The sequence below is a fragment of the Ictidomys tridecemlineatus genome, chromosome 1 (assembly GCF_052094955.1).
Source record: "Ictidomys tridecemlineatus isolate mIctTri1 chromosome 1, mIctTri1.hap1, whole genome shotgun sequence".
Classification (NCBI taxonomy): domain Eukaryota; kingdom Metazoa; phylum Chordata; class Mammalia; order Rodentia; family Sciuridae; genus Ictidomys; species Ictidomys tridecemlineatus.
In genome coordinates, this window is record NC_135477.1 from 254,037,411 (window position 1) to 254,063,993 (window position 26,583).

The 26,583-nt window shown below is 40.4% G+C and overlaps 1 protein-coding gene across 12 annotated transcripts in view; it reads left to right on the forward strand.

The window, feature by feature from the left end:
* Ctnnd2 (catenin delta 2) overlaps positions 1 to 26,583 on the forward strand; it is an 849,641-nt gene that overhangs the window by 492,463 nt on the left and 330,595 nt on the right. For 10 of the 12 annotated variants that reach the window (XM_078018082.1, XM_078018095.1, XM_078018106.1 and 7 more), the window contains one exon: positions 13,420 to 13,741. In XM_078018082.1, the coding sequence (XP_077874208.1) occupies positions 13,420 to 13,741 (322 nt within the window). The remainder of the gene's footprint in view (positions 1 to 13,419; positions 13,742 to 26,583) is intronic. The other 2 variants (XM_078018091.1, XM_078018101.1) reach the window with 1 other exon arrangement.

The following is a 26,583-nucleotide window of genomic DNA, read 5'->3' on the forward strand; positions in this document are numbered from 1 at the left end:
GTAGCATATTTTGAAAGGCACACTTGTATTTTGTTTCATACACATGATAAGTTGAATCACATGAAATTATTGTTTAAAGGTCTGATGCTGGCAGTTGCGTGTGATTCAATCAACTCTATAGCTCTCCTGGATTAGATCTGTTTTGAATTGTACAAAGTCATAGGCCACAGGAAGAAAGACAAGGTTTCCCAGAGTATATGGCTATTTAGAAAACAATTGATCTAATGTCATGATTACTGTGTTAGAGGACAGCCAAGGGGATGTTGCTGGTCTGCAGAACTGTAGCTCTGTCCTTTCCTCTGCAGTCCCCCAGTGCTGACAGTAGCTGAGGATCTGGTCCAAAACTTGGCAAACAGATCTGGGTAGCCTCAGAGTTTTGTAATGTCTGGTGGCCACTAACTACAGTGTAGCAATTTTGTTAAACTCCATTATGATACTAAATTACACGTTTTGAAATCAAGACCAGCTAAGCTACTTTTATCGTTGATTATTGATATTTACATTACAGTGTTTCACTGTCTCATAGGAAGAAAGGTGCCAAACACTCTTTATTTTGTTTCTGACATCGTAAATGCTGCCCCATGTTAATAATACATATCTTGGTATAGATGAAAAAGAATACCCATTTATTCTTCTGTCAGATTTCTCTCACCTTCAGCCTGCTAGGTCTACTCCTGTCTGGAGTTGGACTACTTGAACATTTTATTTTTGCATATGATCAACTAAGGTAATCTTATTTCTGTGTACTTCTTGTCAAGGAGAAGTAACAACTTCAGTGACATTCAGTACCTAATTTGAATAAAAACTGATGGCAAGAGAGATTTATTAATTCTCTGTTGCATATGCGTACGCTGTTAGAATTATCTCTTGTTAATCAGCTTCTAGAGGTTTCATGAAAAATCCACTACCATAGTAAAAAAAAAAAAAAGCTTAATTAATCTATATCACATTGAAGATAGTATAAGGCTCACACTTTATGAAAACAAACAAAATGAAACTGTAGTGCTTTTCTCTAAGCCTGGAGTCCGTAAATGGTGGCCTGGGGGCCAGATTCAGCTCACCACCTGGTTTAGCAGCACTCAAAAGAGTTAAAGAATGACTACTCTGTGTTTAAATGGTTGGAAAAGATCAGAAGGTGAAGGATGACTTGTAATATGTGCAAATGGCATAAGAGTCACATTTCAGTGTCCGTGAGTAAAGCACAGACTGCAGTCCCACCCTTGCGCCTGTGTATCCCTATGGCTAGTCTGGCTCCAAGTGACAAGAGTTAAGAGGCTGTGAGGAGACTTTGGGCTGGCAAAACCAAGAGTAAAGAGCATTTACACTCTGGCCCTTTGCAGGGGGACTTTGCTGACCCCTGCTGTATGCCATCAACAGAGAGCTTTCTGAGTGAACCATGTTCTTCTCCTCTCCCGCCTCTGAGGGCAGGTGACAGTGACCTCCAAATACTTCCAGGGGAAGACCTGTGTGCCCCAGGGCTTAGCCAGTAATAATCATGGCAGAGATCCGCCAAGGTTGTGACTCCAGATGTCTGAGGCCACATGCCAGCCTGCACCTTTGAACTAGAGACCTTCCTTGAATTTTAAGGAAATCTGGTGGTTCACACAATACTATGAAGTGCATAGATGGTCTTTAGGGAACACAGGTGGAGGAGGAGAAGCTACCTCATTCAAACTCTTAAAGTGTGAAGCCACAAGCTCTTTCCTCTGTACCTGCCCAAGTTGCCCCTTGTACACACCTGAGCTATTTCATATTCTCACATTTTTCTGAATCCAGAAATCATCTCTATCAGAGCAAATTTGAGAAAACTTTATATATATATAATATATATAAAGTTTATATATATATATATAAAATCTCCATACTGTATAATTTTAAAGTCTATCTAGCATAACATATACCTAAAATTAATATTAAAAAGTAGAAATTTAAAATAATGAAATAATGATAAAATAGCTATAATGAGAAATTCTAAAGTAGCTTTCCCACATCTAGTGGACTATCCTTCCTATGCCCTGTGCTACGTGCCTAATGCTGGAGACCACTGGGGCAGACCTTGAAGAGGCTCCCAGGGATGGGGAGAGCCTGATCCCATGGGAGAACTGGACTTGTCCTCATAAGGCTTGTTAGACCTGAGTGCTCAGGACCACTGGCTCTTAGCTTGGATTGGTAATGGGAGTGACCGGAGTAATGAGTCTTACCTTTCTGCTCCCAAGTCCTGGGTCATCATCTAGAGTTCCTTTGGTTGGATCCCAAAAGCATTTCAGACAATGCCTTAGAGTGGGCTGAGGAGGTGGAAAGCCAGTTGCTTCCCATCAGTGAGTCCACTCTTAGGAATGAAGACAGGTGTAAGATGCTTCCACACTTAACACCTGATGAGTTGGGATATAGAATCAAGCATGAGAAAGAGAATGAGGTTATTCACACTCTGGCTACTTTCAGGAGTGTTTTAGTTGCTCTGAACATATTTACTAATCCCCAGAACAGTGCTAGAACAGAATTTGTATTATGATGCTCACTTTATAGATTAGAAAACTGAGGCACAGAGGTGTTGAGTGCACAGGTTGTGTGGAGCCAGCCTTTAAACCTTTGCTCTCAGACAATCTTGCCCAAAATCTTGGCCTTGGGAAAAACTGCATTTGTAAATATCATCATTTAAAAACATCCAGCTTCACAGATTAAAACATATATATATTCAACAGATCTCATTTGATTGAGAAGAACTGTTGAATACACATTGTATACTAGGTGCTCCGTCACAGTCAAAGAAGCTCAGATCTCTTCTTTTCTTGAGCATGTTTCATTCAGTTTCAGAGAAGGAACATGAAAAATTATCAGGTAGTGGGTGGTGAATTTTAAAGGATAAATTAATATCCCAGATAAAATCAGAGGCAAAGTATTAATAAAAACACTGAACAGCATATTGTGAGTCTTTGCTTTTGTGCTGGATGACATACAACTCAAGACGAGACTGTGCTATACACAAATTGAAGGATCTCTTTGCCCTGGTCTTCTGCTCATGCCTCCTAAAGATGGCCATCCTGCTCACAGGGAGAGCCTGGCCATGGGCAGGTGTGTGTTTCTCCTGTCCACCTACAGTTGTCCAGCGCTGCAGCTGCACTCTCTACTGGCTGGGGCACCTGAGCATTGCTCTGGGATCCTGTGATTGGTCTCTTTCTCCCCTGGTCAACCCCATGCTGACCTCATCCCTCGGAGTGTCTGGCACCAAACACCACCAACTACTCGGAATAATAGACTGTTCTGGGTGGAGAGATTTGCCAAGAGCTGACTACACAGAGGACACCGGAAAGCATCTTCAGACATTAAAGAAGAGTCAGGCTAAAGCTCCCTAATCTTCCCCACCAAGAAAAGTGACCCAGGTGGCATGTCCCGAGGCTCAACCTGTCACCTCTCTCTACTTCCTTCTCTGCTGCTGTAAGGAAGAAGTCCATGCCTGCTGCTTTCTAAGGAAGACAATTTAAACCTCAGATGCCAACTCAGTTTACCTTTGGGCATTCAGAAAACACCTCTGGTTTTCTTAAACCATAAAGCTACCTAACCATCCTGTTAGGGACCTCATGGACAGGCATTTAGGAACATTTAGGTCCATGTTTGAGGATCAAGAGGCCCAAGCCCCTCCTCACTCCTCCTCTGCAGCTTGTGGATGGTGAAACATACACATAGGTGTCATTGTTTACACAGGAATCAATGCCACTTTATGAAGGCACACAGTCGACAAAGACTGTGTCGGAGAGCATGTGGGCTGAAGGGAGTCTCCTGCACCCTCCACAGTCCCAACTCCTGCCATGCCCCTGTACACGCAGCCCCGCAAGATACGACCCACATGTGTTAATCCCCCACCCAGGCCAGCAGAGGCTGCAGGCCATGAGGACAGTTCTGCCAGCCTCTCTGGTCCCAAAAGTTCTATGAGTAGAGACAAAGTACAGCAGCTGAGCTCCTGCCCAGACAGAGCAATTGAGGGTCAGAAGCCAGTATGGTGGCTCCAGGGATCTGGTGTCCTTAAAGGAAGGAGAAAGGGTTACTTGTGACTCAGCAGTGGTCCCTGGTCACCAGGCTGTCTCAGAGAGTGCCCCATCACCAGATATGATGACCGCTTGTTTCTTATAGGACCACTAAGTGGGCTGGGGAGATGGCAAAGGAGGCCACTGTCCCTGAATGGAGAGGCAGGATTTTGTGAACCAGAAATGGCAGATAGGCCTTTGCATCACCCCAGTGTTGGGGTACTAACAGCTGCTTGCACAGTGAAATACAAGAAGGCACAGTTTTAACGAAGGTGTCTGTTTAGATGAAACACACATTTCTTCTGAGGTGAGACTGTCAGAAGCAGAGCTTGTACAATCAGAAGGACAGCAGGACAAGGAAAGTGTGGGCCTCATGCATCCCTTAGGGAAAAATCTATTAAGTAGAAACTAAATAGCCACGATTTCTATTTCAAACCCCAAATGTGAATGATGGCCAACTTGGAAGCCCTTTGGTCAACACAGGCTTTTGACTGTAATACTCCCTTGAATGCGTTTTTGCAAATGAGTGGAAATGACCTACAAATGCTGTGATGCCAGTCCTGGGAGTTTGTTTGGGATAAATGTGACTTTGGGTGACAAGTGACACCAAACATCCCTGAGGCAACTGTCAGCCTGGAATGAGGGAAGAATTGTGGTTAACAGGCTGCAGGGAGAAAACCCACCAGGTATCTTCCTAGGGTGACGAGCACTGGAACAAGGAAAGAAAAAGAAACGTGGTGAAGATAACTGCCCACGTGGGGAAAGTGTTTTAAAAAAACTCGATTCTCTGTAAAAATAGCCAATGTTTGATGAAGTTGTGGTTGGATTACATAAGACCTTCCTATGTGTAAAATTTTCTTATTCTTTACTAATATATAAATATTAGATTGAGTATCAAAACTAAAATTGTAATTTGGGTCCACAAAATGTGGATTATGAACAGTGTATTAATTGTTGTTCCTTCTACCTGAAAGGTCAAGTACTTCTCATTAGAATAAGTCAAATAAGATTTTCTGTTACCTCTCAGTTAAAATTTTTACTGTTTTGTAACTTAGGGGTGTTGCTAAGTGGTAGAGCGCTTGCTCGGTGGTCACCAGGCCCTGAGTTTGATACGCATTACCCCCTAAAAAAATTCACTGCCTTTTGTAATCCAAAAGTCAGGGAAACATTATTACCCAATTGAAAATTTTAAATGGGCCCAATAATAAATATCTTCAAAAAAAAAGAAAGTTCCAGTTGCCCAGTTGTTTTCTTATATCAATTCACTTAAGATGCTATAAATAAAATGTCTACTTATACCTTAGAGAAGACAAAGTGTCTGATGGCAGAGTAGTTAATTGATAAAATTAAAAACCATGAAAACTCATGATTTTTTGCAAATGCATGTTGAGGATCATATTGATTGATGCCAACCAGAGTACACATAACTGATACCATTGCTTTGTCCTAGAAGGCATACTCCAACCTCCTGGGAGTTCACTTCACCCCTTGAGTTATGCCAGTAAGCACAGCAATGTTGAAAAGAATAAGAGCCAAAGATTATGTGACAATCTGAACATTGAATGGGGCCTTAATATAACACTGTAAGTTGGAACTTAGAAAGAACTAAGACATTGCCAGAAGACACTCCACTGTGAAGCCGTACTCACACATAGCGGCTTCTGCCCTCAACACCTGATATTTTTTATCAGAGTAGAATAGAGGCTCTAGAACTTACTAATATGACTGTTTTAATTCTTGGAAATATTAAAATTGTTAGAAAAATGAACAAGATCAAGATCATGGTTTCACTTGAAATGGAAATGTTTACATTCTAGTATAAAAAGGGCCACAGCACCATTGGTCCCATATCTACCAGATCCCAGTCTCTGTCCCTGATTTTCAGAGCCTCAGCCAGTTAATAAGGCTCTTTGTTTAAACACTTAAGAACCCTGGGAGTGTCTTTGGGACTTCTTATTCAGCAGGTAGACATTTTCATATATAAGGAATATAATAGGTCTTTTAAACGTAAACACATACTATCAAGTACTTGATATTATGTCACTTAGTGCTTAAGAAGGTAGAATAAATTTTATTTCTAGGGTTAATACTGTTCTTCAGCCACCTGGTTCTTGCGCCCAGCTCTGTCTCCACATGACCCTCCCTGAGGCCACATGAATCATCAGGAAACATGCTCATGTTTCCCATGCAACCCCCCTTCCTCCCTTCCCCTCTTGTCCTGTGGCAAGGGTACAGAGACCCCTTTATCCCACCCCAGGTGAAAGAAATGAATCCACCTTGGAAACATGAGCATTTTCTACCCACTCCTCCATTTCCATTTTGATGGGAAATTTTTATCCAAGGACCTTCATCCAGGTCTATTCTATTTTCAGTTGGAATCAATTTTTGCTGTTTCTAAGGAAGAAGCCAAAGAAAATCACAACATAGATTCTGAGGAATATTAAAGTGGGGCAAGTCACCTAGGTAATAGGACTTGATCAGGCACACTGTGTGTCTCATTAAGTTGTTATCTTGTTTGGCGTTTCTGTCAGAAACATTACACTTCAAAGTGCATGGGCTGTATTCTGGGAACCCCCTCCACATCTTGTGCTCATCAGTATATTAGAGGGGAGAAACTGGCAGACCCTGGGGTCAGCCTGAGTTGGGATCCCAGCTCCACCCACTGGGTCCTCCACCTGCTCACCTGGGAGATGATGAGGTGGTATAGGTGAAATGGTACCTGCCACCTGGGCTGTTGTGCACAGCAAGTGAGACATTGTGTGTAAGCTCCTTACACTGCGGCTGGAACAGCAGGAAGCTCTATGTAAATATTGATGATTATACCCTTCTTGTATTCCCATTCAAAACTGAAAATGTGTTCAGAATGTTGAAAAAGCACGACCATAGCATCGTCATAGTAACTCTCATTACACACAATATGAGTTAAAGGAGATCAAATTATACAGGATTGAATATACATTTAAATATGTAAAAAAGCATATGTATATAGAACTCAACATGAATTCTTTTTCTGGGGGCGGGGATACCAGATATTGAACTCTGGGACACTCGACCACTGAGCCACATCCCCAGCCCTATTTTATATTTAATTTAGAGACAGAGTCTCCCTGAGTTGCATAGCGCCTCAGTTATGCTGAGGCTGGCTTTGAACTCACATTCCTCCTGCCTCAACCTCCTGAGTCTCTGGGGTTAGATTACAAGCATGTGCCACACGCACGGCCACACTTTTAGATTCTTCAAGCAATATATGACAAGAAAAAAACTGTAGAAATGGTTCAGGATAGATTTTTATTTTATTTTTCTCTTTTAAACTGTCATATATAAATTTAAAAAATAATTTAAAAATTTTTTAAAAAAGAAATTCCAAATAAAATTTTTGTTTTAAAAAAATACACCTACAATACATTCATATGCACAACCTCACGTGCAGTTTGAGAACCACTGTTGTGGGAATGTTTGCCCTTTGCAGATGTTTCAGTACTTTCTTTTGCAATAAAAGCAGTGAAAACGATATCAACAGTAATAATAATCTTCCCATCACTACTAATAATCATGCATTAAGTGTTTCTGTCCACATAAATAATATGTAAAGTTGAAAGATTATGTTAAGTTTGCCCTTGAATATTTTCCCAGTCAGTTTAGGGTCAGCCTGTGCCAAGTACAGAAAAGTAGAAGACGCTGACAATGTGGTTCTTGAGGTTCACGCTGTAAGGATCTGCTGAACTGTATACTGGAGATTTGTATCTCTGACACGATGGGATTGAACTCTCCTTTTTTTTATTTGTTCTAATTAGTTATACATGACAGTAGAATGAATTTCGATCCGTTGTACATGTATGGAGCACACTTTTCACTTCTCTGTGCATGATGTAGAGTCACACCATTCATGCAAGTGCCTAGGATAATGATGCCCATCTCATTCCACCGTCTTTCCTACCCCACTGTTCCCTCCCCTCCCCACACTCCCCTTTATCCTCTCCAAAGTTTGTCCATTCTTCCATGTTAAGAGCATGGAGGCCATATTCTGTCAATCAAGCCATCATTTTTTAATGAGCTTTTTAAAATGACCTTATTATATGCTTTTTTGTATTTACTAAGATAACACCTATAAATGTGTTATGTTCTCACATTTGTCCATATTTGCAAATATATATAAAAGCAAAGCAAATAATATAAAACAGAAGTGTTTACTTCCTCTTTGTTCAACCCTACTTTACATTCCTCACAACAGATTTTTACTGTATACCCAGATTCTTGTGTTATTTTCCAATGAATTTTCTCCCTTTTCAGTAAATAATATTTGTAGCCATCGTTCATACAGCAGAATGTTTCCTTTTATTTTAAAAGATGCATCACCTCCTCTTTCAAATATAACGCATTGAACATCTCTGTTTTTTCCTTGATAACTAGAGCTTTATTTGTGTAGCTCTACAGAAAACAGAAAGATGATTTCATGAACAGCATAGGTGATGTTGGTGTCAAGTCAGCTGCAGAAGTGCCTCCTGCTTGGGGTCCCCAGAGAGAGCAGAGTCACCTACCTTGGAGTTCAGGAGCTCACTGAGGCGAGGAGGCTGTTTGCAGAGCAGGTGGGGAGGAGCATGTTTGCAGAGCTGATGAAGTCCAGTCCCCTGCAGATGTTTGCCATGAGGCCTTTGTTGGATGGAGGCATTTGTTGGATAGGAGGTCAACGGAGCTCCAAAGCTCAAATAACAGACATGTTCAGCTGGACAGAGATTAAGGGGGAAACGTATTGAAGGAAAATCCAGTAGCACAATAGTATACATTTATCATCCTTAATGATGAGTCTGATTTGTATCAGCCACACCCAGGCCTGAAAAATCCACCAAAAAGGGGAGAATTGAACCCTGAATCATTACAGCATTCACCCCAATACCTTATGTACAGTCCCCTAAACCATCGGTTTCAACATTTGAATGCTAATACTACTAATAATAGCTCAATTATTTTACATTTTTGTATGTTAGGTGTCTAACACTTTTAATTGCTCAAAGTAAACCATGATGCTATGAAGTCATGGGAAAATTTTTTAATGTATACTTAAAAAAATAAGGAATTACACAGTTACATTGCTGATGTTTGGTTTGCGATCAGTTTGGTCCTCACACATTTTGTTCTGTATGGTTTTAGAACCCATTCTTTAATGTATGTACGTCCCTGACACACATATTGATATTTTACATTGCTCTCTTGCATGGATTATTCTCATATTTGTTTCAAATTATCAGCACCAATTTGAATGCTGGTTTTCTATCTTGAAATTCTTATCATCTACCTTATTTATTGGGACCTAGAAGAAGCTTCAATCATGTATTTGGGATGATACTTTTGAAAAGCCACTCATCAAAGTCAAAACTTTGGTGTGGGTTTCCTGTGTATTTCTGCTGTGTATCATAGTAAATTCAGTGTAGTGAGAAGTTGTGTAAATGAACATGACATGCCAATTTGTAATAATTTTGGTCAATATAATACTGTATATTCCAATGATTAGGTCCTATTGTAATTCCATCTCTCTACCTTTAGCAGATATTTCCCTTAGTTTTAGACATCTCATAATTTTTTCTAAGTTTTTAGAACATATTAGATAATTCAGTAGTATGCATCTTTGAAGTTTTAAACTTGGTCCAACAGCCATGGTGGATATAAGCATAGAATCTGGAGACAGATTGAACCCAAGGGTTAACTTCCCATCCCACCAGGTCTCAGCCAAACCTCACCATGTGGTTTCATCTCTCTGTGCCTCAGTTTCCCATCTGAAAGTGAGAATGATGTTTACCCTCTACTCAGTTGTTGGAGGAAACATGGGTCCACACCGTTCACACAGACTGACGACAGTACTCACCTGCAAGGAGCTGGCTGGCCAGGGCAAGAGCCTTTGCCCACTGCCCTAGGTCCAGTCCCTTAGTCTGATATTGTGGATTTCAGCCTTGGTAATGGTGATGATAGCACCTCCTTTATTTAACATTTTCTCTGATCTCCCTCATTTCAACCAGGATTCCATGGGGCCATGGTTCTCTTGACAACTTTGGCACTGTGGTGTGGAGAGCTCTGTTACTTTGTTCCATGCCAAGGACTATCCAAGGCTGGGATCTAAACTCAGTTCTCTAACTCAGAAGCTGAGCTGTACATGAGTTGATGACATTTCCCTGAAAAGGGCCGAAGTCCAAGACAGACAAGAACCTAATAACTTTCTGAAACTCGGCTCCACCCTCTCTTTTTTCTCATACTGAGATTTGCCTTCCTGCTTCCTTTTAATTGAACTTCACACCCTATTTCACATTTTTATACTTTTATTTTATTTATTTATTTTTATGTGGTGCTGAGGATAGAACCCAGTGCCTCACACATGCTAGGCAAGTGCTCTACCACTGAGCCCTAACCCCAGCCCCTATTTTCATGTTTTGATCCCTCTTCTGTTCTTCAGTTTGGGGCCTGCTCTTTGGTAGGGTTTGTCTTAAACTCCTTCTGTCATGTTATATAGTCTCTGAATTTATGGTCCTTTGAGTGTTCGTGTGCTGGCACTCAGATTGTTCCATCACTGTTCCTCTTAACACACACACACACACACACACACACACACACACACACACACACACACACACCAGTAACAAGTTTCTTTAGACTTCAGTGTTATTTCCTGGTCTTTACCACTCTGTCCTCCTTTCCTGTTAACCATTGTGGATAATGTATTAGTAATGAATACTTCTGTAAAGATGAGGGCTTTTTTTCTGAAAACCATTTTCAGCAAGATTGAACATTAATATTTAGTTTCCTGAACCAAAAAAAAAATCCACTTCTCTGAAAAAAAAAATCAGGTGTGCTTAGTTTTCTCCTTTTGCCCTTGGTTTTCTGGCCAACTTATCACAACTGTTTTTAAAAATATTTTTAATTGTAGGTAGACATAGTACCTTTATTTTATTTATTGATTTTTATGTGGTGCTGAGGATCAAACCCAGTGCCTCACATGTGTTAGGCAAGTGCTGTACCGCTGAGCTACATCTCTGCCCTACACAACTCTAATAGAAAGTTTACATCTATTCTGTTTACATCTATTCATTTGCCTAGATTTTAGATTATAGCCATAACATAAAGCACGTTGTATAAAATTGTTAAAATGTGAATTTTAATTAGACATCTTAGTAGTATTTTTGGAGAAATTATAAATACTTAAGAAATTGCTTAGAAACATAAAGCAGATTTTCTGATTATGCATGTGATATAAATTAATCTGATCTAATTGTTTTCGAAACTTATATATCAGAACAGCCCTCACCATTTCAAAGTACTTCTCTTATGCATATATTCACTTTCATTTAGAAAACTTTTCTTAAATATATTTTTAATTTTTATTGTGTCACTTTATCATGTAACCTAATTTTTGATTATTATAAGATCGAGTATTGAAAGACACTTTTTTAAATTAATTTTTTGTTTTAATTAGAATTTGTTTTAATTAAAATTTGTTTTAATTTTGTTTTAATTAGTTATACATGAGAGTAGAATGCATTTATGTACTTTGATATATCATACATAGATGGGATATTATTTCTCATTTTTTTGAGTGTACATGTTATAAAATCATATTGGTCATATAGTCACATATAAACATACATAAAGTAATAATGTCTGTTTCATTCTACTATCTTTCCTATCCTCCCCTCCCCTCCCCTCCCCTCCCCTCCCTTCACTTCCCTCTGCCTAATCTATCGCAACACTCTTCTTCTCTAGTTTCCCCCCACCAGCACCTTATTGTGAATTAGCATTCACATAATAGAGAAAACACATGTCCTTTGGTTTTGTGGGATTGGCTTATTTCGCTTAGCATAATATTCTCCAACTCCATCCATTTACTGGTAAATGCCATAATTTCTCTCTTCTTAAAAGCTGGGTAAGATTCCACTGAGTATATATACCACATTTTCTGTATCCGTTCTTCTATTGAAGGACACCTACATTGGTTCCATAGTTTGGCTATTGTGAATTGAGCTGCTATAAACATTGACGTGGCTGTGTTACTGTAGTATGCTGATCTGCTGGTGGGACTGCAAATTGGTGCAACCACTATGGAAAGCAGCCTGGAGATTCCCTATAAAACTTGGAATGGAACCACCATTTGACCCAGCTATCCCACTCCTCAGTTTATTCCCAAAGGGCTGAAAGTAACCTTTAAAAGAGATTGAGGAGGACTTGGGATGTAGCTAAGCAGTAGAGTGTTTGCCCAGCCTTAGCCTCTTTTAATAGTTACTTTCTCAACGCGACGTGTGTGTTTTGTGTATGTATGGATATATATATTGCCTAATGTGAGACAGGATAAAATAAGCTCTGAGGCGTGCTCAAGAAGTCAGAGTTGTCGAGTGGGATTCATAACTAGAATCTAATTCCACTTAGAGGGTTGTGGTACCAAGGTCACATTTAGACACTGGCTATAATCTGAGGATATTCTGATTCGTAGTGCCGTAAAGCATGTGTGCTGATACTGATCACAGGTGTCAGCTGTTGGAGCAGTAAATCACTGTCACATTGTATTGGTCTGAAAGGTGGTATTTTCATTATATATATATATATATATATATATATATATATATATATATATATATAAATTAAACTTTAGAGGTTAAAAATGTTGAGAACCAGATAAAAATAATCACATAAACGATCTAAAAAGAGCTTAGGAAGCAAACTAAAAAATGAGATTCCGTTTGGCAATCATCAAACTGACTTTAGTAGCTGGTGTAAAGTCCTCTTCTGAAAAGCTGAGTCTGCCCATCATTCTGTCTGCCTTGTGGTTGGGGTGACGTCCCCCATGTCTGCACTCCTACCTTACACCATAGGCATTTGTCCCTACACAGCTCTACTTGAGAAAGAAGCCTGCAAACATCTGTAGGAGTTACTTGACAGAAACTAGCGCAGCCCTGCACAGTGCTGCACATAGTGCTTACGGAAAAGCAAGGCTACCTCTCCCCCCAGCACCCTACTCACACATTCTCCTCTTTCCCTTATTTTCCTCTCTTTGGGAAAATTAATTCATTTCTGAATTTGTCCCAAGCCCTTAATGATACTAATGCAAGGTGACCTGAGTGACCTTGTCCCGAATGACCTCAATTCAGCAGTGAGGCCGTAGCTGTCCTTCCTCACAGTGTTCCCTAGACTTTTGCTTAGCTCACATTTCAGTTGGATGCTCCTACCCTTGGATGTGGGTTAGCAATATTCACATGACAGGTGGATCCCTGCCCCGTTCCTGTAGGGTGTGTTTCTGAAGTAGCATGCTGATTACATTTGACTGGATAATATTGAATATGTGGTTCAGATATGACAGATTAACTATTTTTATTCTTTCGAACCCCTATTTTTTATGTGTGTAATGTTCCCCCCTGCCTAGACCTGGTTAACCGTTTCTGTGAGCAGGTCCTCAATTTTTTACTTTGTCCCTACTTTCCTGTCCTAGCCCCATCCTCCCCCGGTGTCGACTCCGTCCCCTTGCAGCGCACAGGCAGTCAGCACGGGCCACAGAGTGCCACAGCAGCCACCTTCCAGAGGGCCAGCTACGCCGCAGGCCCAGCCGCCAACTACGCAGACCCCTACCGACAGCTGCAGTATTGTCCCTCTGTTGAGTCTCCTTACAGCAAATCCGGCCCTGCCCTCCCGCCCGAAGGCACCTTGGCCAGGTCCCCGTCCATCGACAGCATTCAGAAAGACCCCAGGTGGGTAAAACCCTTTTTCTCATACCTGTGATGTCGGAAACGGTTTTATAACTGGGTGTTGATTCAACCGTGTTATAATATTTTTACGTCACTTCGGCATTAACGTCACTGGCTCTAAGTATGAGACAGTTGGCTTTACTTGGATTTTGTACTTTATTTATTATGGAACATGGGAATTTACAGTGGATTCCTAGGACGTTGTGATTCCATATCATGAAATGATGGTCGATCTTTGAGCTGTGTGCAGTGGTGCACCCATGTAGTCCCATCGACTCGAGTGGCTGAGGCAGGAGGATCACTTGAGCCCAGGAGTTTGAGACCAGTCTGGGCAATGTAGCAAGACCCTATCTCAAAACAAAACACAAATGGAGATCTCTTGGCAGGAACAGCTTTAGGGGCTTGAGGTTTCAGCCATTTGATGATCAACAGAAGCTCCTAGTGATGCAGTAGAAACTGAGGCTTGGAGAGCAGAGGTTGTGTCACTTGGCTTCCAGTGCTGTGGTCTAAGAGGTGTGCTTTTGTCTCCGTGGAAGCATCCTTTGTCACCTTTTGTCTTTCCACTTATCACTGTGTCAAGACAGCTCCTCCCAAGTTATTGTAAAAATTATAAATTTGGAAATTCCCTATGAACATCATTGGTCTATGAGAATAAATGCTAGGATGAACTAATTTGGGGATTAACAAAAACTTGGAACACAGTATATTAAAGAAATTGTTGTTATGAAGTGTGTCTCTTTTTTACTTTGTTTTTTCCAACAGTGGCAAAGGATTTAGTGATGCTTTACTTTTGAGGTTCCAATTGACTCCCTGTAGAGTTAAATGATGTTTTATTCATAGCCATTGGCTTTATGCAGATAGAGTCTCGTAAATACATATCTGCATCTGCAAGAACTACAGAAATGTCAAATTTCTGGAATATCTTTATGGAAGGGCATGTAGCTTGACTCTGGTGGGAAACTTAAATTTTGTCTTAAGGAATTTTTACCTACAGTGAACACAGATTTCTGTGTACTAAGTTGAGAAGTTTGCGTACATTCCTTAGCAAGAAGAAATCAATTTTACAAACATAAAAAGCAGAACGTTATCGTTTATGTGTTCTCTGAGATAGATACTTTAGATCAAACCCACTTGTAGTATCCTTGCTAAATACCATACTTGGTCTAGCCTCCATTGTAAAATTCAATTGTAATAAATGCTTACTTTTAAGGACTACAAACCAGAAATATACTTGCATCGACAATGCACACTGTCCTGGTTTTCTAGATTTTCAGTGTCAGTAACGGTCTCTGTAGTCTTGGTCCTGAAATCTGCCCTAAATGTTTAAGTATTCTTAATTATGTTTCATTAGAATATTCTTTGAAAAATACTTCTGCACTCTCTATTTTCACATAATTTTTTCTCAATATGCAACTGAAAATATGTGGAAATACAACAATAGTAAGCCATTAAGAAGTCTGAAACAGAAAAATATATTCTTGAATTGTCTGGCTTGTATTTAACATTGTATATGTCAATGGAGAATAAACATTTTATCTCTAATTAAAAAGCTTTGCATTTTCATATTAAGAAAATTTGGATTATGAGAGACAAAATTTTATTTCTCTAGCTGCAAGTTTGCGTCTGTGTTTTATACTGTGTATTAAATGCATTTTATTTTATTAAATGGCATATCCTTTTTATTTTATATTACTGTCACTTTTATAGGCTTTTTTCTTCTTTCGCTGTATTGGCATGGCTCTTACCTTTTAGAGTTATGGATTATATCACTTATATTTATCGAGTGCCTGCTATAAACCAGAAACAGTAACACCAACAAGAAATGTTAGAGTAAATCTGAGAATCTTTTGTGTGTATTAAGTTTATATGCAAATCAGTGCTACAAGAATTACAAGTTCAACATTATTTTTAAGAATGCTAAATGTTGGCCTTAAAAATGTATGAATTCTGAAAGACACATACCACCATCCTAAGCTTAGGCATTCAGACAAAATAGAGCCACATCTGGAGCTGCAATTGGATTGTTGTGGCTCAATAGAGAAGTGAATAAATCTGACTTTATACAAAACGGAGCATAAAGTACAATAATGTCTTGTAGTTTTGAATTTTTTTTAAACAAAGGAACATGTCAAAATTTTCTTAGTGGAAACACATACCAAATCTAATGTTCAAATCTGAAATATAATTCTTTTTTTAATAAAATTGTTGTGCATTTTCCCTTTAAAATGAATTTTTATTCTTCATAAGCAAATATTGCCTGAACTTCTAAGACTTGAAATTATTTACGTTTACTTACTTTGCATGATGACTTATGATTTACATTTTTTCAGCCTTTTGACTTTTTTTACACATTTATACATACATGTACCTGGGAGAATGTGTTAGAAGTTTGACATGTCACGAAACACCAAGCCACGTAAGCTTCTTTACCATTACAAACATAGGTTTATAACAGTCTGTTTTCTTACCTCTTTGAGGTACTCCTCCTTTGTGAGAGGAAACTGGTGTCCCCCATGCTGTCCCTTGAATAAGAGGGGTGATGTGTCTTTGGGGTGGTCACCTTGAAGCTGGGGGACACATGGGCCAGTCGCTCCACTCCGCAGCCTGTGTTGGCATGAGTGTTTTGTTTCTTTACCAAAACTAAAAGGGAAAAGGGAAACGCTATATTAAGGTCTGTTGTGATTTTCTGAGGAGGGATGAATGGCAGAGCCGGGTGTGTGGGTGAGAAGCTGGGAAGAGTGAGCAGCACTAAGGCCTCCCTAGATGCGTGTCTCTGCTGGGTTGTTCAGTTCTTTTCCAGTGCACGACTTGTCTGTCTTATTAAAGACCAGTACCTTTTCTCTATTAAGGGGCTATATGTTATTCAGGCAGAAGTTTTCAAGTAAATTTGGCATTTTAAAATAAGAATTTGGAGTCAGGAGAGCCTCTGTTCATTTGTTGGACTTTAAGCCAAAGACCACCTGTCAGCTTTGAGTTAGCCTGAGTCACAGGATGGAAGGATCATTGCAAGGTTGGATTTTTTTTGTTGATGGTGGGCTCATGAGGATTTGAGGCAGAACTTTGGTCTTTTGTGCTTTTAACTGCCCCTATCATAAACACCAACAAAGAGGGCACAGAAATATTTTACCAAAGGGGTGGTAAAATCCAGCTTCTCTTTTAAAGTTGGCATTCACTGGGAAAATAGTTTTTTATACAGATACAATTAACTTTACAGGTGTGTTTTGTTTTTAAGAAGGCTTTATTTTGTAATGGCATGCCATCTTGCATCAAACATGACTTTCCTAAGGACGGTTAACATAGCGAATACGTTTTTGGATGTGTGCCCAATATCGAGTCCTATTTGTTCCTATATCTGAACATGTGAGTCAAATACAAATTCTGAGTTAAATTATATGGAAGAGGTATCAGTGACATCAGGAGTGGTGAGTCACAATAACATTCTTATTTTGAAATTCTAATTAATGAAGTAACTAGAACAACATAAAGCAAGACTGATATTCAAAGATACTTTGGATGTAATAACTGTTCTTGTCTACAAAAGAAGAGAAGTGTTGGCCAAGACAGTTCACCAATAAAATGCATAAATTATAGCAATCACAGCATACTTTTATTATGTTTGATAAATCCCTTTTCAGGGTGATGTATGTCTTGATGGATGTACACTATCTCAAAAGCAATTTTCAAACATACCACAAGAAATCTCAATTGATGCAAATGTGATTTACAATAAAATTTTTCTTTTTGTTATTCATCATACCAGAAAAAATGCATACAATGGCATATTTTTAATACAGCTATTGGACCCAAATTAGCAACTGCATTTTCAATTGGCTTTTCAAATTTATTCTCCATGGAGTTGTTTAAGCCACAGAGTTGATCCATAATATAAAAGAAGGAACTTCTAAAGAATTATATGTATATTCCTACTGTATTTCCTATTTTGAGGTGTTACTGAAAGTTATTTTGACATTATATTATTGGATCTCAATTAATAATATCACTTCTAAATATTATATTATTATGTAAACCTCAATAGGAAAAATGATTTTTAAATACTGTTTTATTTTATATTTTAACAGTTTACAGCTCACACACACCTAATATGTAGTGAACTGAATGTTTAGGAAGCAAAATATGGTTTTATATGCTTTTTGAAAGGTGAAGGTTGAAAAATAGTTTTTAAATGTTAAGGTTTAAACACCATTGCTATGCAATTGAAGTTATCATGTAGCTTCAGTAACTTTGCTGAAGTGTTTGCTGTAAAACACAAATAATATTCTTCATAGTCCAGTTCACGTGGGTGATGAGTCTCCGGGGAGTTTGCTTTTAACTTCAGATGTGCAATACTCGTTTATGTAACTGGAATGTCAGAGGGAAGCACAGGATTCACAGTGACAAGAAAGAACCTCTGAGCTTGCAGAGCACTAGGAAGGCACTTACTCCCTGAGCCCAGAGCAAGCCCACCACCCTATGTGCGTGCTGCTGGCAGGTGGCCACACGCTTCCTGGAAGTAAAATAAACTGACCACTCACCTCCTCTTGATTAAGTTTACTAATTTTCTTCGAGTCATTCAGATCTCCAACACTATTTTATATCGATCCAAAATCTGCATCTTTTATAAGCTTATCCCTGATCATCTCTGCCCTTTGAAGTCACACGAGAATGTGCCTCTTCCTTCTCTAGGGATGAACTTTGTTGACAGTTACGGAAGGTCCCACCAGTGGCCAGGATTCCTGTCCCTGTCCCCCTGTGCAAGCTCCCCTCCTCCCAGTAGCTCTCAGGTCACCCTGCAGGTCTGTCTCACACCTCACCAGCAAGTACAGAAAGAGAATGAATGTTAGCAGGGGCCAACCCAAGGTGCATTTTCTTGAAAGTAAGATGACAATAATGTCTCTAACTGATCATGGGAACAATGGCAATTAAAATCAATGAGTTTTACAGCCACTCTCAGGGTTAAACTTTTCATATTAATTATTTAATTTCCTGTTTCCAAAAATCCCTAGCACAGGACTTTTAATAATGCCTGTTTTACATAGGACAAAACTGAGACCCAGAGAGCTAGAAATGGAACCCAAATCTAATTTTTAGCCCTGTGTTTCTAACTGCTGTGAGCATTGATGCCAGTATCACCAACCAAACAGAATGCCTTGTCTTTCCTCGTGTGTCTTCTGCAAAGCTGTGAATCAATTATACTCACCTCAGGTTTTTAATTTTCTTTTCAACTTAAATGATGGGGTTTTATATCATTTCCTTGGAGATGATTCCGTTATTTGGTACTACAGAAAACTTTTGTTGGTTCCTCACATTTTTTTCTTTTTTTTTACCAAGTGTAATTACTATCTCTTTTGCTCCTTGACCTTGAAAACTTGAAAGTCGTGCTGTGTGTCCCGCAAGGTTTCCTCCAGACGTGGCTGGCACCAGCCCAGAGAGAGAGCCCTGTGGCGCTCGTTCCTTGCACCCCTCCCTCCAGGTTCGTGTCACGGCAGTAAAGGTGACTTTTCTCTGGAAAGTTCTAGGACAGACTAGGCAGATACGGTAGCAGCCTGAACATGGCCTCGTGCTTTAAGGAGCTCTCACAGTTGTCCTGGAGAGAAAGGTTCTTCCAGAAGTGACCTCTGTGTTGAGTAACTCAGAGGCGTGCTGAGAGGCGCAGTGGAGAGGTGGAGGGTGTCCTGCAGCTGAAAGGGACAGAAGGTTTACCGGGGAGAATAGGAGAAAGCTTTCCAGGCAGAGAGGACAGTCAGAAAGAAAGAGGGCTAGTGGAGCAGGGGGGACCATGGGAAACCCTGAGGCCTGCTTCAGCTGGACTGTGGGGATATGCAGGGAAACCTCTGGGCGTCCCTGTCTCCCCACCCAACCAGGATGAAGTGCCAGCTGTACCTCCATGTGGACGTTTCTTCTCATGATGTCATGACTGTTCTGTACTAATTTCCTAGGGCTGCTGTCTTAGTGTGTTTGGGCTGCAATAACAAAAGTACTGCTCACGGTTCTGAGTTCCAGGAAGTCCAAGATCCAGGTGGGCGGGCAGACTGTGGGCTAGTGAGGGCCTTTCCTTGTAGATGGCACCTTCTCACTCTGTGTTTTCCTGTGGAAGGGGCAAGGCAGCTCTCGGGGACCTCTTTGGGAATCCTAATCCCATTCGTGAGAACTTTACCTGGAGACCTAATCACCTCCCCAAAGGCCCACCTCTCTTACTATCACTGTGGCCATTGGGTTCTAAGATTTGAATTCAGAGGGGCCTCAAACATTCAACAGTAGCGGCTACTATAACAAATGATCACAAACCCGGTGGCCTTAAATCAATAGAAATGTATTCTCTCAGGTGTGGAGCCTGGAGGTCTGAAACCCACAAGCCACGGTGCTGCCTTCCTCCAGGGCTCTACGGGAGCCTTCTTCACCTCCTGCTTCTGGTGGCCCCAGACATTCCTTGGCTTTGGGCTCAACACTCTGCCTCTGTCTTCACGTTCTTTCTTCTCTCTGTTTTTACCTACCTTTGTCATCTTCTGAAGACTTTAATCATTAAGACTTGGAGTCCATTCTAATCTACTGTGACCTCATGTTAATTACGTCCGCAAAAACCCTATGAATAAAGTCACTGAGAAATTCCGGGTAGACATTAACTTGGGAAGACACTATTCAACGATTACACACGCACCAGCGTACTAATACCCTACACACACCATAAAATAGAGGTACACTTACAATAATAAGGTATGTTAAAGGTTAAAACTTTTAAACTTTTTTTTTCAATTTTTCATCATAACTGTCATTCTTTATTAAGACCAACGTGGTTGACTCTGTTAGATCTGAGTTGGCACCATTTTTTACTGGTTAATGTGGCTGATGTTTATGGCTGTGGGCCTAGGTAGCTGGGCAAGTGTGTCCATTGTTTTGGCTTTTGGACATGCTTGAAGTATTAGTGCTCTCTCGTTCATTTTGTGAGGGCTGGTTTAAAAGTAGTTAGTGTCAACCAAACCTCACAGGGATTCACATCAGCAGCAACAGGTGCCCGTATGCAAGGACATGGAACTAGCATGGATATTTCCAACCACTGTGCCATGTTGTGCCTTCTACTGAGACACCATCAGCTGAGATTTGGACCCAGCAATAAGGCCAGGGCCAACCCAAAGAGTAGCTATGATGATGTTTGGTTTCTCTATTTTGTTTAGTTAGATAAATGAGCAGACATTTGAATGTTCCTTCCTCCCACCCAGGGGACATCTTTGCTCAGTCCTGAGCTGCATACTGTCTCTCCCACAGGAAAATGGTAGACATGGCCAGTCTTCTGAAGGGTATCAAATACAAGGGTAAAAGGATCCTTACCAAAAACAATTGGGACATGATCTCTGCTGGGTCCTCAGTGTCCATGAGGTGAAGTGGAAATGATGGCAGTCCTTCCTCATGAAATCACCCTGAGGATGAACTATACTAAGACGTTAATATCCTTGGAATACCTCCAGGCTTAGGGTGGTGGCAGGGAGGTTATTAGTCAGTTTTTCCATTGCTCTGACCAATATACCTAACAAAAACAAAACAGAAGAAAAGTTTATTTGGGCTCCCAGTTTCAGAGGTTCAATCCGTAGACCGCTGACTCCACTGCTCTGAGCCTGAGGAGAGGCAGGACACCGTGGTGGAAGGAAGGGTGAGGTGGAAGAGAGCAGCTCAGGACATGACAGCCTGGAGATAAAATATAAACCCCTAAGGCACACCTCCAGCGACCTACTTCCTCCAGCCACACCCTACCTCCCAAGAATTACCACCCAGTTAATCTTTATCAGTGGACTGAACAACTGATGAGGTTGCACCTCTTGTGATGCATTCATTCTGTCTCTGAACCTTCTTGTACTGTCTCCTCCATGTGCGTATGGAGGACACCCCTATGTAGACCATAGCAATAGCAGTAAAGCAATTTTAAGTCATTTTAAGCTGTGGTTGCTACTACCACCCCTGTTTCTGCAGCAAGTCCTAATCCTGCCCACAGGAGCCCCTCAGTTTGGTTGAGATTGGGGCTTGGGCATCAGATCCACAGAGTAAATATGGGAAGATATAGAGGCCGTGAGCTCTCTGGTTGGAGCACAAAAAGCGGTCCAGGAGCAGGTGCTGGGGCATTTCCTGTTGGAGAGGGTGTAGGGAAGACCAGAGCCGTGGCCACCAGGGAAGGAGGAGGAGGGATCACTGAGAGGTCAGAGTTAGAAGGTGGAAGAGGAGACTTCATGACAAAGCACTTTTTTTTTGTGGTTGTTTTATGAGATTCTTCTTTTCAAGATTTCCTTTATCAGTTTAAAGGAAAGTAATGTTTACACATCATACTTGTCTGTGCCAATGTTGATTCTTTCCATTCTAGGATGCTATTTTGCCTCCTGTCTTCAAAACTATTTGGAGGAGTAAACAATTGCATTTTAAAAATAACAACTGATTTCTTATCCTACATCCCCACCTGATTTACACTGTCAGGATCTGGCATAGGAGACTCCATGACGATGCATGGTTAAAGGTAATTAAAAATAGACGGCCACACTGAAGGGTATCTGTATCCAGGTGCCAGTTAGTGAATGACTCCTGAGCAGGCTCTTGTGATGGTGGAGATCTTTGCTTTGTGCTTGCCTGGTGAACAGACTTTCCCTTGGGGAGCCAACTCCTTTGCCCCACCCAGTCCACACGTTATCAGAAGCAAACTCTAGCCCAAGTTCAGAGGTGAGCATGTAGCTCACACCTGGAGTAGAGCTGAATACCCATGGGATCTCACCACCCACCAGGCCTTCAGGTGTATGAAGGATCTGCAGAACCCAAGTCCTAGATCTCTAAAGTGGGCAGTCCACATTCTGGTCTTCCTACATCCTTGGAGCACAAAACCAAATCCAAACTAGCTGGGGCCAACACCCAGTCGCAAAAGCTGACTCTGTCCTTTCTTCCTGGCATTGCTCTCCCTGGCTGATGCACTAACACAGTTGTTCCACCTGCTGCAAGATTAATACAGTAATCATATTACTTCCCGACGCACGCCTGGGTAACGTCCATCATCTCAGGATGACTTTGTGTGTGCTGTTGCATGTGTGGTCTGTGGGGTTCCTCACACTGGAAAGGGAGTGGGGTCTCACAGAGGAAGTCAGTCCTTGACCCACTCAGGAGGTATGTGACTCTGTGAATGAGGGGGGAACATCCTCTGTGTTTGAAGGAAATCCATCTCTATCTTCATTTGAAATAAACCATCAGAATGGTTAAGACAGCAGGAGTGTGAATATTAGAAATGATGTGAAATCCAAAACCAAGGGAGCATTGTCCTCTGAAATACAGAGAAGGAGAGCAGCCTGCAGACCCAGAGAGGAAACTCTGAGAGCCAGACCCAGAGATGATGCTACAAAATCCAGTATACAAGTAAAATGCCTAGATCCACTTAAAATCTGTGTGTTCCTCCTGCTCATTCCTCACTTGACACTTTTTGAGATTCTAGGATGTGTGTATTTTTTTTAATTTTTAAAAATATTTTGTATAGTTGGAAATCATGCCTTTATTTTATTTGTTTATTTATTTTTTATGTTGTGCTGAGTATCAGACCCAGTGCCTCACATGTGCTAGGCAAGTGCTCTGCCACTGAGCTACAACCCCAGCCCCTAGAATGTGGTTTTGAAGGAATTCAAAGAAGAGTTCGTGCTTCAAAAGGAATTAAAAAAAAAAAAGTAAGTTTTTGTGCATCCTGACTTGAATGAGATTATTAAATGAAGGACAGCACTCTGTTATCTAAGGTTGGTTCCCATGAGAGGAATCCCTAATTAGAAAAAGAGAAACAAAAATAATTCTGGTGACAGAATTAGCCCATTTGTTCCATCAGCCCTTGGGATTTGTCTTCTAGGATAATCTTAATAGTCCTAGACTTAATTATATATTTGTGGCAAATGATATGTGTATGTATCCATTATATTTATATATCTGTACACATAGATTATATGTATAGATATAAAGGTATAGATATGGATATATTATGTATTTTATATACACACATACATGTATATGGATATGCAATCTGTGTATGTGGCACATTGATAAATAGATTATGTCTGACTATATGTGCATGTACACATGTGTGTATATGTATACTTATATATAAACATAATCTATTCATTTACTGGTTCTCCATATATTTATGCAGAGGTAAGATCTATAAAATTTGCATAAACACAAAGGACACATAATAAAGTATTTTCTATCTTATCTATTTTTCAATGTTGATAAGATATTATAAACTAAAAATACATATCCATAGGGGTGTTTTCCATATGATAAATGTGGACCTGTCACGGGAGCTAAGAGATTTTTGAAAGGTCCATTTCTGGGTGGGTCTATGTGTTTAATAGACACCACAGAACTGGGTTCTACCTTTTGAAGTCGTGTCCTATTCTAAGTGACCTGTGTTTTTCAGAGAGCTTGGCCAGTTCCTAATTAAGAACTTCCCCCCTTTGCTCTTCCACTTATCCTACTGTAGAAAAGCTTTTTCATTTTTAGGATATTTTAATTAATTCATCCTCAAAGCCCTCCTTGTTTATTCCATCACAATTGAACAGCTGAAATCCCCTTTGGTCATGTCATATGCTAACCAGCATTGATATCTGGCTTGATGTCATAAGTCACTTTTCTTCACTATCGGACTGTGAACATTTAATTGAGGACAAAAATGGAGCATTCAAAACATTTATTGTCTTTCAAGGCAGGTTGTAGCTGACTGTCAGTTGTTAACTAATGGAAATTAATTCCCATTGCTTCTTGAAGAGTTTTGCAGCTAATAGTGCTCATTAATTTGGAGGTACTGACATTGACAAAAAGAAAATTAGCATCTTATAGTAAGAAAAAAAATACATTATAAACTGAGATTTCATTGCTCAGGGTACATTACAGTTTGACAAGTCCAGTAACTTCATTTTTTCATCTACTGAAGATCACGTTCAACTAGTTGAACTGGGTTGTTGAACCACGTATGCTCTAGCAGCCACTAAATTGTCTAAAAGAATGAGGAGAAGGGAGAGAAGGGTGGAGAATGCTCCGGTGGGAAGTTGAGAGGGTCGTGCATCTGTCATGTCTCTGTACATAAAGCACATTTTACGTGCCAACATGCACTGGAGGGTGAATTGGAAGATGGATCCTCACTTTTTCATCGTTCACCTCAGTTTTCTGAAGACGTTTCACTATTTCCTTAGTTTCTTTACTGTATCTGATGTTTAAAATCTCATAGTGGAGCATGGACATGGGCCACCAACTTGGAGGACTCTTCAGAGAAGAGGCAGCACACTCATGAAGCTCAAACTGTGTTTGATAACTGGGCTGTTTGCCAGAAAACCCAGTGTACCCTGGACAGCTGCTCTGTACTGAAGGATGCTGCAGTAAGACCCAGGGTGCTTCCCCCAACTTTCAACCGTGGCCCAGTGGTTCCCAACATCTCTGGAATTCAAACAGTAGTTACACTTCCAAAGACACGTGGGCACAGCCTAGGTTAGCCAGTGTTTTGCTTAGCATAAGGTCACCACCAACCTCTTAGTACACGGGAAAGGCAGCCATGAAATAACCTTGGAATTAAGAACAGTGTCTGCAATAGAATGGAAGGGCCTTACAGGGGGCAGCGTGGAGAAAGCTGGTTTGAAGACAGATGTTTGGAGAACACTGACATGAAAGCCACACCAAGAAACAGTCACTCTCTGGACAAGTAACTAATGTAATATTAGCTGAAGGTTCTCGTTTAGGCCCCACTGACTGTGAAAAAGACATCCTGGACTCTAATTTACTTTTCCTGCATATACTGTTTTGAATGTTTGATGAATTAGTGAATGAATGATTTTGCAAAGAAGCAATAATCAAAATCTTAATCATTTCTAAAAAAAAAAAAAATCCCCAAATCCATTATATTGTGTGAATTAACAATACTGTTTCAGGGAGTAAGTCCATAGTGTGGCCCCCAAGGACCCCATCTCCTGTTGCTCACACCCATTATCTTCTGTGAAATTCCTTTTACCTTTTTCTTATGAAAAAGAAAAAAAGCAAAGTGTTGAAAGAGTCCAAATGCCCATGAACTGATGAATGGATAAAGAAAGTATGATACATACACACAAAGGAGCATTTAAATAAGCTACACATAAAAGAGAAAATACAGTGTGATTCCATTGATATGAGTAGCATAGTTTGGGTATGATGTATCCTCCAAAAGCTCCTGTGCTGATGCGGAAATATTCAGAGGTAAACTTATTGGATTGTGAGAGATATAGCCCAATCAGCCCATCTGGTTTGAATGGAATAACATAGGTGTTAGCTGTAAGCAGGTGTGGCGGGCATGGCTGGTGGAGGTGGGTCCACTGGGGTATGCCTTGGAGGAGTGCATCCACCTACAGCTGTTCCTTTCTCTCTCTGCTTCATGACTTCCATGAGTTGAGAAGTTCTCCTCCACCATGCCCTTCCACCATGCTGCTCTGCCTCACCATGGGCCCAGAGCAATGGAATCAGCTGACCATGGACTAGACCTCTGAAGATGTAAGCCAGGATAAACTTTTCCTCCTCCAAATTGTTCTTATCGGGTATTTTGATCAAGTGCCAAAAAAGCTAACACAATGACGTACCTAGAGTTTCAAATTTATGGAAACAGAAAATAGATTAGTGGTAACCAGGAATTGGGTGGAGAGGACCATAAGGAGTTAATGTTTAAGAACATCCTTTCTCTCTGGGATGACAAGAGTGTCCTGAAATGGTGATCCTCGTACAACATTGTGGACATACTTAATGCCACTGAATGGCACACTAGAAGTAGTTAATATGGTAAAATTTATGTTGCACATATTTTACCGTAATAAAAGAATAGAAGCCAGCTA